The sequence below is a fragment of the Podarcis pityusensis genome (genome assembly GCF_964106645.2).
Source record: "Podarcis pityusensis genome assembly, chromosome: 10".
Taxonomy (NCBI): domain Eukaryota; kingdom Metazoa; phylum Chordata; class Lepidosauria; order Squamata; family Lacertidae; genus Podarcis; species Podarcis pityusensis.
In genome coordinates, this window is record NC_138035.1 from 45,176,103 (window position 1) to 45,196,266 (window position 20,164).

General features: G+C 41.6%; 1 protein-coding gene across 1 annotated transcript in view; it reads right to left on the bottom strand.

Moving 5' to 3' along the window:
- Positions 1–219: 219 nt before the first annotated feature.
- Positions 220–20,164, bottom strand: part of TPH2 (tryptophan hydroxylase 2) — a 66,169-nt gene continuing 46,224 nt past the window's right edge. The window contains exons 9-11 of the mRNA XM_080971203.1: positions 4,291–4,386; positions 1,939–2,072; positions 220–1,825 (exon numbers count right to left, since the gene is read on the bottom strand). Coding sequence (XP_080827329.1) covers positions 1,651–1,825; positions 1,939–2,072; positions 4,291–4,386 — 405 coding nt within the window. The 3' untranslated portion in view covers positions 220–1,650. The remainder of the gene's footprint in view (positions 1,826–1,938; positions 2,073–4,290; positions 4,387–20,164) is intronic.

A 20,164-nucleotide genomic window follows, 5' to 3' on the forward strand; every position in this document is an offset into this window, starting at 1 on the left:
ATCACCAGCCAAGCAAGAAATATGTCTCCACTGAACATGGAAAACAAAAAAGATTGCAGTTCTTTGCTGCTCAAGTTCTGGTGGGAACCCAGTGGTTGTAAAAATGTGAGGGAAGAGGGGAATGTGCATTGCTAACAAAAAAGAGGAGACATTTGTTACATTTTCCTTTAAAACAAAAAACAACCACCACGTCATAAAGAAAACAAAATCAATTCCAAGTCAGGTTTTTCAATACCACATTTATGTATGGTGTTAAGGGTGGCCTCGCATATCTCTGTACATCACTTTATTACTCAACACTCAATGACCTACAGCTGAAAGTGAGGGCTGCACTGTAAAGCATTGTGGTTGAGCTCATGATGAGGTGTTCATTTGGGTCAGACATGCAAATCAACACTCAAAGCTGAAGTAGCAAAGTGATGAATGAGCGAACGTGTGTAAACCAGCTCATAAACACGTCTGAACTTCTGGCTATATCAGGGCTTTGCAGGCTTATATCAAGGAAGTATATTCTTAGACAGTCTCCTGGACCTTATTGTGCTCCCAGAGACCCAAGTTCCTTTCAGCAGCTTCATCTGTGCAACCAGTTCTAGAGGAGAGTGACGTGGCCATGGATTCCTTGATAACCTCAAAACTGGAACTGTTGTAATGTACTGTGCATGGCACTACCTTTAAGAACTTTCCAGAAACATCAACTGGTTCAGAAGGTGGCAGAGCGCTGGGTGCAGTAGTGCATCTGCCAATGTCCCCCACTGTGCTTCTCCTTGTCAAGGTTTTGGATCGCTCGGTGGCACATTATGCCTATGTGGAAAGAATCACACTAATTCCCAGTTTGTTTCAGGACACAATTTAAAGTGTTGGACTAAACTTTTAGATCTTTAAATAGGTTGATTCCCAGGTACTCTCTGCATGAACTTCCCCATTCTGGCCCTGCTTTAAGTACAGGGCCGGCCCACCCATGAGGCTAGGGGAGGTGATCATCTCAGGCGGCAGATCCACAAAGGCAGCAGATCCCAGTGTCAATCTTTCTCTCCTTTGCCCCCTGTTCCTGATTTTCACTCGTCCCTTCCTCGCTGGTGGGAAATGGAGTGCCATTTTGAGGCATGCTTGGGCCAGCATTGCCTGAGATCAAGGTGGCTGGTACAAGGGACAGTGCCTTTTTTGTTGTGGTGTCACATTTATGGTACAATCCCCTCAACTGAAGTCATCAGATCTGCCTGCTAGGCTAGTGAGAACCATTTAGTATCAGAGAACATAAACTTTTTTTAAAATGCAGTTCTTATTGTAATTTTGTTTACAGCTGCTATTGCTTGATGATGATGATGATGGATGCTTTTTTTGTCTTTGATATGTGCATTTTTATTGACGTATTTGCTTTTTATTGAAGTGTATTCATTTTATGTGCTTGTAAGCTGCCCTGGGAGCTTTTTAAAAGCTGCGTGGCAAGCTAAACATTTAAACAAATAAGCAAAGGATACATGTTCCACTTCCTTGCGGATCTGCATGTTAGCACTGGCGTATCTGAAGCTACAGTCGGATAATATCACACACTAAGGAAGTGTAACGGTCATGCAACAGAGAAGGAACAGACATCGCATCGTATAATGGTGTTAAGGTAGCTACACTCCAAATCCCGCAACACTGGATAACTCATATCCCCAAGTATCTGTTCATTTTGCTTAAAGCGTCACACACTGTGTTCAGGTCACTCCGAAGATCCTGGACAACGTTTTCAATACTTCTGGTGTCTTTCAGAATTTCAATGCTTTGGGTGTATGGGTTGAAATATACTGAAAAGGGACGGTTGATTGATTTTGCAAAGTCCCTGAAAGTTTAAAAAAAAAGAAAAGAAAGAAAATTAACTCCTATTTCTGTGCCTTCAGATAAGAGAAAATTAGATTTGGGGGTTGTTTTTAAGGGTCAAGTGAGAGAACTTGCCTCATTTTTTCTTTGGCTTCTTCAAAACTTTCAGAGACAAAGTAAGCTTCCTGGAAAGTCGTGATAAGGCATTCTTGCAAGCAGGTTGTCTTTGGATCAAATGTTTTCACATTGGCTTTATCAGACAGAGCGTGCTGCAAAACACACGACATCATCTGTTAAATTATATTACAGAATGCTCAAGTGTTTCTGTACACCCAGCTTTTATAGCATAGTATGCTCTCAAACACAGTTGCTAGTCTCACCCATTTTATGTAGAGTGGCCTTTAATCATCAGTAGGATGAATCAATTTTTATTCAAAAAATTGTTAGTTGCTGTAAGAGCCTTTCCCCCAAATGATGACATAATCGAAAACAACTAAGAGCTATCTCTGCCCCATATGCATAAGCGGCTTAAATCATCAACCTTGAAGAGACAGTTATCAATAAATATTCCAAGCAGAATTACTGGGGTAGCGCAAATTACCAGCTTCTCCAGGCAATAAACGTTTGCCCATTTTACAAGTAAAATTTAATCTTACGATGTTATTCACACAACTTATGCCATTTGTGTGACAGTCAATATCGTATCTTGAAAATGCATTTCAGTCTACAAGTGAAATAGATATATGGCGAACAGTTGATAATTTTTTAAAAATTGTATGTTGATAGAAGACATTATTACCCTTTCACACAAATACTGCTAGGGAAGGACTATGCAAACAGATAGATAGATTATAGTGATAAGAGGAAGCAAAGGAGGACATGCATGTATTTCCAAAAGAGCAATTGAACAGCATCCTTGTGATAAGAGAGAGAAATGAATTTGCTGTGTTTGGACACCATATTAAACTATAGTTTAGCGGAGCGTGAACAGGCCCAGCCTCTTTCAGGGTCCCCACAGTCTGATCCCAGATGCTCCTATGCGTGGCTTCACCACAGTCAGCAGGGCCAGAATAGTGTTTGACATTTAACTATGCTGACTTTAAAGAGGCCAGATTTGGAAACTATAGTTTGAAATTGGCTTGTTTGAAACAAAGCACAATCACTTTCATTGGTTCAGACAATACGATAAACTGTAAGCTAGCCAAAAGCGGGGCATAACGGGCTTATACATTCTCTGCCGTCATGCAAAATGACCTAGAACACAACCCCTGTGCAGATAGGGGGTTGTCTGTATATATATGTTTTTAAGTGTTCAATATCAAAGGCAGGCACACTTTAAATCAGACATTCCCACACTTGTTCCTCTCCAGACGTGTTGTTCAAAACATGTGGAGATGCAGATGGGATAGAAATTCAACTCAGTTCTAATTTAAAGGTGAATCTATTAAATTCACACTTTCTAAAACAATATGCAAACAACACAGCTATCTGTTTGCAATTCACACATACCCAGTTTTTGCAATTCAGTTCTCCAACCGATAATGTTTATAAAAATGCTTATATTAGCAGAAAGTGTGTGTTGAAATGAATATATTGGTAAAAATAGCAGCAGCACTGGCAAGAGGAATAGAGACATTCCAGGATCAAATCCGAAACTGGGATGGTTTTTGTAATTCCGGGACTGTCCCTGAAAAATCGGGACACTTAGAGGGTATTCCCAATTCCCTTCACAGAGCTACAACTCTCAGAGTTACATGTGAAGAGAGATTGATTGTTAAACCACGCTGCAAGTTGCTAGCCTCACTACACTGTAGGTTTCTTCATTGTGAGGTTTTTTTTTAATTCTGCTTAAGAAAATAAACCTTCTGGAAAAGACACACTTAAATATTGGAAGGTTGCCTATGGCAACAGGCATTTTCGGATGGCGTGTTTTCAGATTGCCAGAAATGTTTTACAACATCAATAGAATTATTTTTAAATAAAATTTAGACCGATGTAATGTTATAGATTGTTTACACAAATGGAAGGAGTTTTTAAAGATCAAGAACCCCCAAAATATATCCCCGGCCTCAAGTTTATGTCTTTTACCAGTATCATTTCAATGTGCTTTTGGCAAAAGCCCACACGTTGGCAGAGCCCTGCTTCTGGTAGAGCCTGGAAGAGAGGTATTTCTGCTTCATTCAAACACTCTCCAATGGCTTTGCTTGGAGGTTAGGACTGCACTGCCCATTTTGCCACTCTGTTTCTTTCAAATCCATGCACTTGTGGAAAAGGAATGAATGCTTTATTTGGAATCGGGCACCTTTTTGAAATGTGTTTTTCAAGCACTCCAAAACACATGTACTAACGGTTACCAGGGCCGTTTAGAAAGAGGTAAATACAATCAGCCTCGAATTACACAAGAAATATGTATCTTTATGCAGCAGAGAGCTGGTTATTAGCCATAAATAATGCAGGCTTATGTATATTTATTGTTTACATTCCTACCTTGAGTTCTCCAATGGAAGACAGAAGCCCTGCTCCGTAAGCCCGGAGTTGCCCGTCTTGCTTACAAAGGCCAAATTCAATAGTGAAAAAATAGCACTGTAAGAAAGAGAAATAGATGCCCCTGAGTCCGGATGTGTGCACAAGTTCAAAGAAAGCATGTCATCAGGGCTTTCGCTTGCGTACACCACTACTTCAGAATTTCATGTTTTTTAAATAAGTTCAATCAAGGACATACACATTTCAGTACTTTAAATGTAATTTTCCCACAAAGGGCAAAATCAGGGACGCTCTGATTTATTTCCTCCGGCTCCGTCCTAAATCTGTTTAAGAAGTGTTGCCATTAGAATCAGCATGATTCATGGAAGGAAGCACCTATGGTTGAGGCAGTACACGTGCACCTTTGTAGCAGCCAGTAAGTATGAAGTGTTTGCTTGAATATGTTAAATTATTCCAAACCATCTTCGCCCACATACACACAAAATCAACAAAAAAGGCACAGGTTATATATACATATACATACACTTATATACAGTTTTGAAATGCAGGCATATCATGAAATGCTACAAAGAAAGAATCCAAAATGCAGGCAGCTGTATTGATCCATATATATAATATTAATGCACACACACATCCAAAACAACTGCAGTGCATGGTGTAATACCCAGTTATTAGAATTAACTGACAGTCATATATTAGGAAGCTGAAAATGGCCAAGTAGTGGCTGGCTACAATGCTGAAGTTTAGGTAGGGAGTCCCAGGTTCACATCCCTGATCAGTCAAGTGGCATGGCTGCAATCCTATACGTAGTTGCCTGGGAGTAAGCTCCATTGAACTCAGTTGTGCTACCTTCTTACTGCATAGCCACCTTATGGAGCATATTTAAAGGAAAAGGTAAAGGGACCCCTGACAGTTAAGTCCAGTCGCGAACAACTGTGGGGTTGTGGAGCTCATCTCGCTTTACAGGCGAGGGAGCTGGCGTTTGTCCGCTCCACAGACAGTTTTTCCAGGTCATGTGGCCAGCATGACTAAGCCGCTTCTGGTGAAACCAGAGCAGCAAAAGGAAACACTGTTTTACCTTCCCGCCAGAGTGGTACCTATTAATCTACTTGCACTTTTTTGGCGTGCTTTCAAACTGCTAGGTTGGCAGGAGCTGGGACAGAGCAACGGGAGCTCACCCTGTCATGGGGATTTGAACCGCCAACCTTTTGATTGGCAAGCCCTAGGTTCTGTGGTTTATTTAGACCACAGCGCCACCTGTGTCCCTATGGAGCACATTTAGCTTTATTAACATATCTGCAACCTTTAGCTTTTAATTCAACAATGCAAACAATTCTGCAAAGTTAAGCTTTTACTGCTAGCAGGAAATAGTAACCCCCTAAATGGAAAAGAGTGTCGAGCCTCTGCTTGATTCTTTTCCTCCTTCTCAGAGTTCTTCTATGGAGTGACAAACAATAAACAATAGAAACACCTGAAGGCCTCAGTCACTTGCCCATGCCAGGAGGGGCCATCGCTTAGCCTGGTGCATCCTGCTCTGAAAATGCTTCCATTCCTTCCCACCCACCCTTTCCTACTCCATTAGTTTTTGGTGGCATTACTGCAACCATCCAGGGATTTTTTTCTAGAAAAAGAGGTGCCGGAACTGGTTGAGCTTTTTGGGGAGGAGCACCCCAAAAAACACCGTGATGCCTGCCACCTCTGTCATGCTGCCCCAAGCGCCATGCAGGGAAATGGCACAGCAACACTACAGAGGTGACAGAATGCAGCAAAGAGGTGCCAGGACTCAGTTCCGGTGAGTTCCGCCTGAAATAAGCCCTGCAGCCATGGAAATAATCAAGTATTGAAAGACCTACATTGGCTCCCAGTACGTTTCCAAGCACAATTCAAAGTGTTGGTGCTGACCTTTAAAGCCCTAAACAGCATCAGTCCTGTATACCTGAAGGAGCATCTCAAACTCCCATCGTTCAGCCTGAACACTGAGGTCCAGCGTCGAGGGCCTTCTGGCTGTTCGCTCACTGTGAGAAGCAAGGTTACAGGGAACCAGACAGAGGGCCTTCTCGGTAGTGGCACCTGCCCTGTGGAATGCCCTCCCATCAGATGTCAAGGAAATAAACAACTATCTGACTTTTAGAAGGCATCTGAAGGCAGACCTGTTTAGGGAAGTTTTTAATGACTGATGTTTTAATGTACTTTTAATCTTTTGTTGGAAGACACCCAGAGTGGCTGGGGAAACCCAGGCACATGGGCGGGGTATAAATAATAAATTGCTGTTGTTGTTTACCTATGTGAAAAATGAGATGCAAAAAGACCTTCTGTAGGAGAGTTGTGAAAGAACCTGCAGGTTTGAATTTGTAATCTTAGTCAAGACGAATGTGTAGGTATTCTTGAAAACCCGAAAGCCTGAATTAGCACCAGTTTATTTAACAGAATGGTCAAGCTGCACATAATCTGAAAGTTAGCCTGATAGTATAGTATGATTACCACCAGGTGGTGTTTCTGCAGTACATTAGGAAGAAACACAAGGTTGCAAGGCTGTTTTGCTGTTGATTTTAACCACCTTCTCCATGTGATCCACTGTTGGCAGGGATCCCAAAAGCCATTTAAAGCACACGTACGGGACTTGCACTAGCCAAGTGGAATAATGGACTTTTCATGGAACAGCTGACTTCCATTGCTTATCAGAAAGTGCTTTTTAGAATGCTTCTATCAGTTTGCCACGAGGCATCGGGAGCTGCTGTTTGAGGAAAACAAACCTAAAAAGTCCTCAGGCCCACAGAGCTAGTTCCACATTCTCCATAGATCATGGCCTTTATCTCCTGTGGTTTTCAAGATATAGGAATTACTCATATTACTCTGAATACAGTTGACTCACAATTTACACTCCTTTAACTGGTGCAAATTCAGCTTGTATGTGCTTGGCCAAAAATAAATTTAAAAATGAAAGGGAGTGGTTGTCATCGGGGACAATGGCCATTGCACTCATCTTAGCATCTGGAGGTACAGGGAGCGTGTGTTTTGACTCTGTGTGATTAAGTCATCTATAAACACAGGGAGACAAACAAATTAGCACAGGCTAATGAATAATGGCATATTTCTGGAGAGGGATACATGGTTGTATAGTCATGGTGTTAATTCCTGTTCTATCTGATGTCACTATTTCTGTTGCAGAGAGAATGCAATCTAAGCCAGGAATAGCCAGTGTTGAGCCCTCTAGATGTTGTACAATGACAATACACAACAGCAAAACCAATGGCCAAGAATAATGGGAACTGCGGTTCAAGAACATCTGGAATGCAAAATTGATGATCTAAGCCATCTCAGGTTTAATGCCAGCAGCCAAGGTAACTAAGGTAGGTGACAGCATTTTCTCTTCCTTTCATTTTGACTAGCCCCCTCCCTCATTTTATAGATTTTAAAGGATCTAGAAATAACATGGGCATGGGTCCTACCTAGGCTTCATCTAGCATTAGTATGCTCCCAGCAATGGAAGCAACTTCCATCAATTTCCCCTTTCACCTCTTCTGCCCTTTGAAAATCTTCTCTGGAGAGTTAGGGGACCCTCTGGAACAACACAAGAGGCCGTGCAGGAGCCAGGAGAAAAGAGAATTGGCAAATACCTCCCCCAGTTCTGTTAGCAGGATGCTAGTGATCCCAGTTCTCTTTGTGAACAGTAGAAGCCCTTCTCTTTGTGGATGCCTAGTTAAGATCCAAGCCATTGTGTGGAATAGTTTGCAATCTTCTTGTCACATCTATTCATTTGTAGAAATGGGGTATTATTTACCTGTCTGCCAAAGATGCTCTAGAATTTAATTCACTTATGCTTATGCGTAAGGTTGCCGATAACAGAGAACTAGTGGAATTAGTGTTTTAAAAGGGATGTATTCCATCACCGTATATACATGCCAAAATAACTCATTTTCATTTTATAAGGGATAACAGTCTTTGAAAAGCCTGAGTTTTGAGAATATATATATAGATAAACTAAAGATAAAATGTCCAGATGGTAAAATGTAATTTGTATCTGCCAAGTTCTAATTTTTATCAATACCGTATATTTAGAACAACTCTTCATATGAATAATAAGAAAAAGCTACTGCAAATGTAATTTATTTCCTGTATGCAGCATCTATGGTAGATTCTGATTCACAAAGCTTTTGTTAGGATAAAGAATGAAGTATCTCGCCCAATGCTGCCATCTTCAGATCATTAGTCCTTAATACAATTATTTTAACCTTTGCAGAATATTCTGTTGATTTCACTGCTTTGGAGAACTATTCTGGCAATAAATCCATTCTAATTAAGAAAAGATAAACTAAAAATAGAGGATTCACATTTTAAATAAGAATAGGCTCCCATCAGGCTTCACTCTGTTTTCTTTAATTTCTTTAACATATACTGAGTTATTCTCTGCTAAGCCTTTTAAAGTTTTTTTTAAAAAGTATTCTTAAATTAAAAGGGGGTAATTAAAAGCATTCCTCAAACCAATTCAATTATCTGAGATTCTCCTTTCTTTGGTTATATTTATTGCTTCCTTTCACAGCTACTAAAACAATGTAGTAGAGAAATAAATAGTGATTCTCAGTTTAGATGCCTTTCAACATACAAAGGTATTCTGAAATACTGGCTCCCTGTCCATCAAAAGTGCACAAACACATCAGGTGTGCAGCTCGTAGAGTTCCTATTAAACTTAATAGTTTCAGTAACTGAGATAACAGCAGATGCACCTATCATATCCCATCAGAAAATGCTTTTACAAATGCTCATTCTTGTTCCTTTAACTGAAGTCAAGGGCCTTTGCCCAAATTCACCTAAACAGGAGCATAAGTGATGCTTCCTCATACATGAAGGCATCTTTACACCTTCAAATGTCTCTTGAATATGGGCCAGTGGAAATTGCCCCATTAATGTCAGCAGGAACCAGAGGAAGCCCTAGAAATACACAATCGGCAGGGAGTTTATTCTGTCGAGCCATTAAATTGGGGCCTCCTGTGGAAATGATCAATGCAACTCGCTGGGCCAGGAGAAGCTCACCTGATAAAAGGAAACAAAGTTTCTTACTCTACTATGCATTTATTTGATAGAGGCTGGAAGGCATTTACTTGAAGCAGCATTTTGGGGCTACAGATCATTATTAAAAATATATATACCGTTGGATCTCAAATGGCTTGCTAGTCAAATGTTTTGGCTCCCGAACACCACAAACCCAAAAGTGAGTGTTCCAGTTTGTGAATGTTCTTTGGAACCTGAATGTCCGACACAGCTTCCAATTGGCTGCAGGAGCTCCCTGCAGCCAATCAGAAGCCACACCTTGGTTTCTGAACATTTTGGAAGTCAAACGGACTTCCGAGGTACCATTGTATATATGAAGATGATTATTTCAAAGATGAGTGTGTGTGACAGAAATCCACACACCTTCATAACAGCATAGGAGCTTCCCAGATCATTTACTGATTTAGTATCTATGCTAAGCATATATTCTAGAAATAAGTCGACCCACTGATATCAATGGTGTAACTTTGGGTGGAAGAGGACAAGAGCTGGACACAGTTTACAACCCCTTATGTCTAATACAAAGCTAACTGTGGCCACTCATCTAAAGATACAAAATACCTGTAATTTTAAAGCACTAAGAAACAGTAGCAATTCAATTGCTGGCATTGCCAGATCCCTAGCTCTAGCAGAATTGTGTCCCCTCCCATCCTAAACAGAAGAGGGAAGCTTACCTTGACCTTTCATGTATCCTTGGCCTCTTCCACTTTTATATCTCCACAGCATCACCCTCTCTTCTCATAGGGAGTCCTGTCTGTGTCACTTCTGAACTAGAAGCACACAGCACAAGAGATGGCTACAAACACTATTCATGCTACATTCATTGCTGAAGTCACGGAAATGGGTTGGCGCCAGTACAGCAGCCATGGTGCGGCAATAACAGCAATTCTCCACCTGGTCTCCACAGGAGGTGTTTTTTTTTGGGGGGGGGGTCAAAGTTGTAGCTGAGGCTAAAAATAATTGGTACTACTGAGAGAAAAGAAGTTTCACTGTCTTGACCATAGGTCATAAGAGAAAGCATGTAAAATACATGTGTAAGCAAATAAAAATTTGTGGCACAATAAAAAATAAATTCAATAGTATGCAATAAAGCAAATAGAAACATATACATTCAGATGTAGTTAAGATTTGCTGGGTTATCCAATTGGTGTCCCACCCTCTGATGGAAAGCTCTTTGATCCAGCAGAGCCTTCTGTTAGTGAAAGGAGGAGTGAGGGAACCTTTAGCAACTCCTTCCCCCATCACCTCCAGAGCAGGTGGGCATAGTGTAGGAGGGAGACTCACTCACTAAAGGCCTTCTTGAACCCTGTTCCACTGACAGATCACTCCATTGGATCAAAGAGTCTCCCATCAGCAACTGGATACTGTGGGAACTGCAACAGGAAGGATCATTCAGTTTGTAACTCACAAGTTAATTCTGTTATCACTGAGTGGAGGTGTTGCTTAGGCCAGTCCCAATGTGACTGCAGCTTAATAGCCAAATGGATATGCTGCTCCCTGCAAGCAACATTCCCTTCAAATGAGTAGAAACTTTGCTTATCTCTTCTATACAATATATTCTACATCAGTTCCAAATTACAATAAATATAATGTTGATACCTATGGTATTAATAGTGCCGAGACATGGTCCAAAGATCTGTTGGCTGCAATAACTAATTAACTGCTTACAAAATATTATGATACGCACATCTTTGTGACTGGAATTTACCATCTTAACATAAAGAAAACCTTTCCCCAAATGAATATAGTAGCAAAACAGATATAAATTGTCCAGAATCTCATGACATTTTACAGAGCCATGGATGAAATAGTTCATGAAGCACACACTGTTTGAGCTTAAGTGGCCGTCTACACTGACAAACTAAAGCTGAAAATGTGTAGGAGTGTTAAAAAACTCTCTTGAGTAGTATGCTACTGCTACTTGTTGAAAATCAGCCACAGTAGTTTTCTAATGTTTACTTTATTCCAATACATTTACCAGTGCCTTTAAACATTACTTACAAAAGATTATTCTCAAGTGTCTCATATTCCTAAACGTCTGTGGCAATGTCATGCTTGAACAATAATGCACACTTCTTTTGGAGAGGACACACAAGACCTCCAGAGTTACTCTGCAATCTACTCTACTATTATCTTCAATCTATTCTATTATCAGTCAGACATTACATTGTCATAAATATGACTGCCTCTCCCAAGAGTACAACCGTGTATTTTCAACATAACATTAGAGGCAGTCCTCAATTTTACCTAACATGGCTAGCAGGAATGCATGTGGCAGTGGTTTAATCATTGCTTTTCACATTAGAATCTTAAATGCCTGTAGTATTTGCATATTGAAAGGCATGTGGATTGCAGTAAAAATCTGGAAGTGTTAAATTAATTATGGGTATTTTGGTGGTTTGCATAATCATGAAGAGAAAATTTCCATACTGTCATATTGTGGAGGAAACTAATCAATACGCCATAGGTTGTGAAATATTTAAATCTGAAAAATGTGCCCAGTCTCTCTCTTTGTCTGTCTGTCTCTTACCCACTCACTCACTCACTCTGTATCTCATATACATCCAGGAGTAATCCTGAATAATAGTCATTCATTAACAGAGTGAACTACAGTGGTACCTTGGTTTAAGAACAGTTTAGTTTATGAACAACTTGGATTAAGAACGCTGCAAACCCAGAAGTAGGTGGTTTGGTCTGTGAACTTTGCCTTGGAATGAGAACATGTTTCGCTTCCTATTGAGTGTGTTCAATTTGTAAATTGACTCCCCCACTGCTATGGGAAAGCACACCTTGGTTTAAGAACGCTATGGTTTAAGAACGGACTTCCGGAATGGATTAAATTCGTAAACCAAGGTACCACTGTAATCAGAACTTGACAATATTCACTTGTAAATAAAATCACTTAAAACACAAACTTGGTTTCTAAATAAAACAAATGAAATAGAGCATGTTTTCATAACATTCTTTCGTTCAACCATTTTCTGCAAATTACTACCGTAAAAGGTGTTTAGGCTTCTTTTGTGATTCCCCAAACACAACTCATTTCGTAACAGCACTGCATTTCTCTCCATTCTCCCTCAACTTTGCACAGGGCTTTTGCTAACACACACTTTGGAAGAGTTCATTTGTTAAAAAAAACAAAAAACAGCAACCAAAAAACAGAACACTGAGCAAGTGTGGCGTTGTTTTCTTGTATTTTATAATTCAGGCGTTCAGTTGGCTACTGTGAGAACAGGATGCTGGACTAAATAGGCCACAGGCCTGCTCCAGCAGCTTCTTCTCAGACCCTCCAAGTGTCCCTATTTTCTAGGGATGTCCCTGATTTAGAGAAGTCATCCTGGTTTTTATTTGATCCCAGAATGTCCCACTTTTCCTTAGGGTGCCCCTATTTTCACTGGAGAAATGTTGGAGGGTATGGAGTTATCTGACCCCCGGGCCATCCAAAGGCAATCCTGTATAGGGAAGTTTTTTAATGTTTAATTATGTTTTTATGTATGTTGGAAGGCGCCCAGAATGGCCGAGGTTACACAGTAAGACGTGTGAGGTATAAATAGTAAAATTATCATTATGTTCTTCGGAGAAATGTCGGGAGGTATGTCTTCTTACATTCTTATATAAACAAAGCCAGAATGATTACTTTTCACACTGACATTGAAGCATGTGGATTTTTCTATGTACATACCTCTTTTTTTATCTATAATCTGTTTTAGAGTCATGTGTAACTCTCAGCAGAACTTTCCAAACTCTCATTATGCAAAAGTAATTAAAATTCTTGAAAGGAAATTATAAGGAAGAAAAAAATAAAAGATAAACACATTGGAAACTGTAACATGAGCAGAATAAAAATTGCCCATAAAATTCTGTTGACGCAACTAAGACACACGATCAACTCACAGGCCACATTCTCATGGAGTGTTTGGCAGTGGTGTTGTGTGTTCTCATGCTGCCTTGGGTGCTTGTGCACCGGGGAGGCAGGGCACGGGCTGTGGAGGGCAAACAGAGTCTGCCATGTGCCAGCCCAGCCCTCACCGCCAATGCCACCAGCGCAACACCAATCCTGAGCCGCTTTGCAAGGCTAGACTGAGCCCAGCCTTGGAAGGCAGCTCAGTGAGGAAAGCATAAGAAAGAGGCCATGCATCCTTTGATCCCAGCCTCACCCTCAAGCATGGCTGTTGGATCCCAGCCTCCATTAATTAAAAGTTTCCTGTGGAACCTCTGCTTTAATTGTGCTTCCAACTAACTTCAGAAAAGCAGTGTCGCAGAAGAGCGAAGGGACTCTGGTATGAAATGAACCATATTTAAAAATGAATAACTGGGATAGACAGACACTGTCAATGGACTTTGTATTTGGTAGAAATGGAGTGAGCTGTTTTTGTTTTGTTTTTTGTATTGTAGCAGAAGTGGGCGAGGGTAATCATTCAAACTTATTTTGATCTTTTTTTTAATGTTATTTTTATAGCAAGACTTGGTAAAATAATAGGAAAGGGAAAAGAAAGGGAAAGGGAGTTTCCATTATGCTTCTTCAGCAGAATTTCCTCCAGGTAGCTAAAACTTATATACTGGCATTAGCTATTGCTGCACAAGTATTTGTAGTGCCTCAGCTAAAGTGAAGAACAATGCCTAACATCATTTCTCAGGCAATCTTCCAGTGCAACTTCTGTTAGGAATGACCGGTGCCTGTTTGGGATAGCTTCTGCAGCTTCTAAACAATCAAAATATATATTATATAATTTGGAGGCTGATTCCCAAGTGTGTAGTATCGCATGGCTTTGGGAAAGGGTACTCACCATGTGAAGAAACCTTGCAATGAGTCTGCCCTAATGCTAGGAAGCTGGAGAAGTTCAGCAGCAGTTCTTTATGGACAACAGAACAGCATAGCAGTTAGGACTTGCTACATAGGTAAGACTAAAGTTCCAATGAATTCCCACTCAGCTACAGAGGGAGCAACAGCCAGAGAGGAGAGAGGAGTTTCTATTACATACTAGAGACATGTCTCTTAAAGAAACTAACCACAAACTATACTTAAAATTAAACAACAGGGTGCCTCTGAGCACATTATGAATTTGTTTCCAGTACCAGAACTGAACTGAGTGCATAGTTCCTTCACACAGAAGTCCACACTTTGCTAGCTTTCTTACTTTCAGCAACTTAATTTAGGTGGGGGAAAGCCATTTTGTTGTTGTCATTCTTATACAATTCAGTGTCAGAAACCCTCATGGATGTACTGCAAACCTGCCAGAGATCTCCCAGTAAAGCTCGGATCAATCTTCTGCCTGCCCCTTGGTACAACCTTCTTTTAACAAACAAACAAACACTGTGTAAAGTCAATAATGTTCCTTATTACAAGATCAAGATCATTCAGCCTATGAAAGGATGCAAAATCACAACGCAGTGGATACAACTCTCCATTCAACATGGCCAAACAGTCATTTCCCTCAACCTCAATGACTTTGAGCATGCTGTTTAAACCAGCCCGGTGACTTGGGCTTTTTAACAAAAAGGGAAGGGCTGTAGCTCAGTGGTAGAGCATCTGTTTTGTATGCCAGAGTCCCCAGGTTCAACCCCTGGCATCTCCAGGTGAGAATGTCCCTTGTCTGAAACCCAGGAGCTAGCTGAACCTGCTCTCTGACTCAGTATAATGCCATTCTCACCATTTTGGAGAGACAAAGTTGCCATACCCCTCCACCCCTGTAGGAAGAGGAGAGATGGTATCTCCTTAGAGGAGAATGTGATGACCTGAGGACGATTTTGCCCAATGGGGAGAAGTGGTGACAGGCTATTTAAGCTTGCTCTGCCCCACATGCTTTAAATATGTACAGTGGTACCTCTGGTTGCGAACGGGATCCGTTCAGGAGGCCCGTTTGCAACATGAAAAGAGGGCAACCTGCAGCAGCGCGTCTGCGCATGCACGGGTTGCAATTCACTGCTTCTGCACATGTGCGTGGTGTCATTTTGCGCTTCTGCGCATGCGTGAGCGGTGAAACCCGGAAGTAACCCTTTCCGGTACTTCCGGGTCTCCGCGGGACGTAACCTGAAAGAACGTAACATGAAGCAAATGTAACATGAGGTATGACTGTATAAGGTCTGAAGCACAAGTATACTTTTCTTAGGATAATCTGGTAATAGCCACTTCTGAGGGCCAGCACATTACATCTAGCAACTGCTGTGTGATATTTTTACAGTGGTGCCTCGCAAGACGAAATTAATTCGTTCCGCAAGTTTTTTCTTCTTGCGAGTTTTTCGTCTTGCGAAGCACGGTTTCCCATAGGAATGCATTGAAAATCAATTAATGCGTTCCTAGGGAAACCGCTTGCCAGGCTGGTGGTGCGGAGAAGGGCTTTTCTCCCCACCGCAAGCCTTCAGGACAGGTACGGGAACAGAGGGGAAGGCGCGCAGCGCTTTCCCTCTGTTCCCGGGGCTTGCGTGGGAGGAGGGTTTTTCCTCCCCACCGCCAACATTCAGAACAGCATTCTGAATGTTGGCGGTGGGAAGGAAAACCCTCCTCCCACCCCAAGTCTTCAGGAAAGCCATCCGAAGCTGGGCGGCGGGAGAAGGTGTCCCCGCTCCCCCGCCCGGCATCGGAGCTTCGTTCCGATGCCGGGCGGCGGGAGGAGGTGTCCCCCGCCGCCCGGCATCGGAGCTTCGTTCCGATGCCGGGCGGCGGGAGGAGGTCCGAGGACAGTGGGGAAGACGCGCTGCGCTTCCCCGCTGTCCTGGAGATTTCCCTATGGGCTGTCGTCTTGCGAAGCAAGCCCATAGGGAAATTCGTTTTGCGAAGCGCCTCCAAAACGGAAAACCCTTTCGTCTAGCGGGTTTTCCGTCTTGCGAGGCGTTCGTCTTGCGGGGTACCACTGTATTTTTATTATTTCTCCAATGCTTTGATTTTTAAAGGCAAAACAACTATAAGTAGTTTGGGGTTTAGCGGAAAACCTGTAGTGGAAGTGACTGCTGAGAAGAAGGGGGCATGTTTAACCATTTCCATGTCAGCTCAAAAGTGCCCCACCACTGGTGCAGGAGAAAACATTTAAAAAAACAACCTAGAGAGAATAGCAGGTGGCAGGTGCTTTTGAGTAGATAATACCTGGCAAGAAAATGAGTTACACACACATTTCCTCCTCACTCAAGCCACTCAACAATGCAGCTTCGCATTTGATGAGTGGTGGGAGGGGAAACCAGTCGCAAAACGATGTATCTGGCTTTCCTGGGCCAGACCACCCCAGTGCAGATATTTGAAAGCTTTTGTAAGTCCTGTTTTCATTCCCTAACCATTTGTTTCTTTATCTCTGTCAGGTTCAAAGATTTGGAATTTAATGTCATTAATTTATCCTGGCATTCCAAAGCAAGAACAATATGCTGTGAAAACAACTCCCCTTCCAATTGACATTAAAAAGTGTGTCACATTCATTTATATTCAAAGTTCTCTTGAGTAGCTTAAGTCGTTGCTTCTTCAAGCTGTTGCTCTAGTTTTGGCTGTCGAAAATAGTTCACACTTATCTCAAGGGAAGCAGAATCAGCCTTTTGACATTCTTTCCGGGGCTCCTAAAGAAGGGATCCTCTGAATGCCAAACTACAAAATAAAAGCAGGGTAAACATGCATCATCCTTGTCCTCCCACGCCCTTCACTGGGGGATTCTGCTTTCCATAAAATTATTGAAACATCACTTCCCTTTTGCAGGGCAGGGGTAAGAATCATTCAACTGACTTTGGAGGGCTTTGTTGCGCTCTCTCGGTTGTGAAAAATACAAGCTGCCATCGTTCCTTTCCGAGGACAACAACAATACCCCATGCAAAGTAAACTGAAATGAATACATTAGGAGCCAGAATTGTGCCTCATGAATGCCCACCCCACCCCCATTCTTCAATTTGCATTACATATATAAACCACAGAGCCTTGCCAATCAGAAGGTCGGCGGTTCAAATCCCCGCGACGGGGTGAGCTCCCGTTTCTCGGTCCCTTCTCCTGCCAACCTAGCAGTTCAAAAGCACGTCAAAACGCAAGTAGATAAATAGATACCACTCTGGCGGGAAGGTAAACGGCGTTTTCATGTGCTGCTCTGGTTTTCCAGAAGCGGCTTAGTCATGGTGGCTACATGACCCAGAAGCTGTATGCCGGCTCCCTCGGCCAATAAAGCGAGATGAGCGCTGCAACCCTAGAGTCGTCTGCGACTGGACCTAACGGTCAGGGGTGCATTTACCTTTACCCATTACCCACTCTAGCTGGCATCAATATGGAAATATAACATATAAGATGTCACCATGGGACACATTGTCATCAAGTGTTATATGTATCGCTGCCCTACTCAGCAACTACCATTGACAAGGAGAATATTCGGGGGGGGGGTTGTCACTGTTTTAGTTTCTTGCTACAAGGGCAAAGCTAGATGCTACAGCCCTTCTCATGCAACATATGAGCATTATCAAGATGCAACTCCATGTTAGGATTAAGCTTTTTAAATTTGTCAATAGGGCAACTCCATTAGCATTAACTCTATTTTGTTAATCCCTTCTGGACTAATACAGGTATCAATATGCCCCCATGCAATAGGCATGTGGGCAGGTTATAAAATGAAGGAAGGCACATACAAGAAATAAAAAATGTAAATTTTCATGGGCATTCAGATTCTACAGTAAAGTTGGTACCATCTAGAAGTTTAAGTTTCACAGTTAGGAAGCAGATGTGCTCAGACATAACTAGAGCTTTGCATATCAAACCCAAAAGAAAAACAAGGCGTTAATGTGTGGAATCTTGCCTTCACAGCCATTGTGATAGTATACACAAAACATAATAGCCATGTTCATGTTGCTGCTTAGGAAGTTACGCCCAGGGGAACAATGTCAAGAGGATTTCAGAATCTGCTGAATGTGTCACCTGACACCGGGTCATGAATAGTGAGTTCATTTGGGTGATCTCATGAGACCTAATTTAGCTGCTAACAAGGAAAAACCACCTTGTCAGTTGTTTGAGCTGCATCTTATGGCCCTGTTTCTACAAATACACGCACATTTAAAAAAAAAAACCATGATGCCTCCGACAAAAACAATATAAGCAAGTGCTCATTTTAATTAAATTTGGTAAGGTATACATTTTAATGATAAGTTCTAGGACACTGTCCAACAAAGTTGCAAGTATCAGGGTATGTGTTTATAATGGTAACATTAATCTAATCCTGTTTTAAGTAATTGCAGGTTAATTAAAATGATTTCACTTTGTTTAAACAACTGTTTCTAATATATATATTGTATCATGGTCGAGACATTATTCTTCTGGAACAATTTTTTTTATCGTTCAAACAAAATTTGATGGACTAAGTAAGGCATCTGACGATTCAAGGAGGGAGGTGAGCCCTGAGGAGACGAAGGGTAAGTGCTGGCAACAGCTTTGTGGCTAGACGCAGTAGAATGGATGGATAAATGGAAGATATTTTATCTGGGTTGGAAGCACTGCAAGTGAATTCTACTGCATTGTAAATCATCTGGAAGTACGCTGTTCCCGTTATATGCATGCTCCTGCTATATGTTTTATGCAGCCTGGGGAGGGCTTTGCTCTGAAAGATGGTAAACCATATACCATACTTTTCCATGTATAAGACTATGTTTTTTTTGCTCCAAAATTGTGTTCAAAAACGTGCCTCGTCTTATACAAGGATAGTGAATGGGGTGGACGGGTGACTGCCTGCAGCTGCAAGCAGGAGCTTGTCAGCGACAATTGTTGGCTGCTAGAAGGGCTGCTTTGGATTGGCTGCTGCTTCTCTAATTGGGTTGGTGATTGGCTTCTGCAGCAAACACTGCTGTTGATTGGCTGTCGCTGCCATGATTGGTGGCTGCTGTTCTGGGGCCTTCTGGGGAAGGGTCTGTTTGTGATTGGCTATAAAAACTGGGAGGCTTCTGGATCAAGATATAAGTTTCCTGATTTGAACCTGAACAATACATTAACAGAGTAACTCGTGGGTTGTGAGGAGAAGAGAGGATGGATCTTTTTAAATGCACCTTCTAATTATGCTATTAAGAAAATCCGCCAAACTGACACCTCTAATACAAAACATTTTTTTCAAAGAGAATTTAAAATCTGCTGGGATGTTTTTCAACAGCAAATGTATGCCTGAAATAATGTGCCATAAATACAGATTTGAGTATTTCACCATTGAGTTACCTGTCAGAATCTGTAAACATGTTATAAAGGAGCTGAACAAACAAAATAAAAAGCAAAAGCAAAGATAAGATTTTCATGACAAAGTTTGCACCTGGTCTATCATCAGTGGTCATCTCAATTATGAAAAGCAGACAGTCAAAAATGTTTCTTGAGGTTAGGAGGAGATCATTAATTTGACCAGTATTTTCATTAGTGACAATGAAAAGTCCAACATTTGAGTGTCAAGAAGTCCTGTTGAGGCAACGTTGAAAGTAGGATGAGGAGTGTTTGTATGTACCACGTTGGGCAAGTTAATGGAGTACTGTAAACTCTCAGAAACAAACAAATAAATCTTGTGGACAAAAGGATCTATTCAGTATCTTGGTAGAATCAATATCATGGGGAAACAGAGAGGTACATTTATTTAGAAAACAAATCATTCATTGGTCAGAAACTGCTATTGAGTTTCATACATTACATTTAGTCATCATGGCCCTGGGGGTCCCTTGCCCTGGCCACTCCCCAACCACCAGCACTCACCACCGAGGCTGATCTTCCATCTACTCCCATGCCAACTGGTTGCTTTGCTCTTGTCTGACCAATTTTTATTTAAAAAAAAAGAATCTTGCAGTTCGACCAAAATCAGCCCAAGCTAGATACTGACACCCTGATCTGTTTTGCACTGCTTCCCTTCATCTT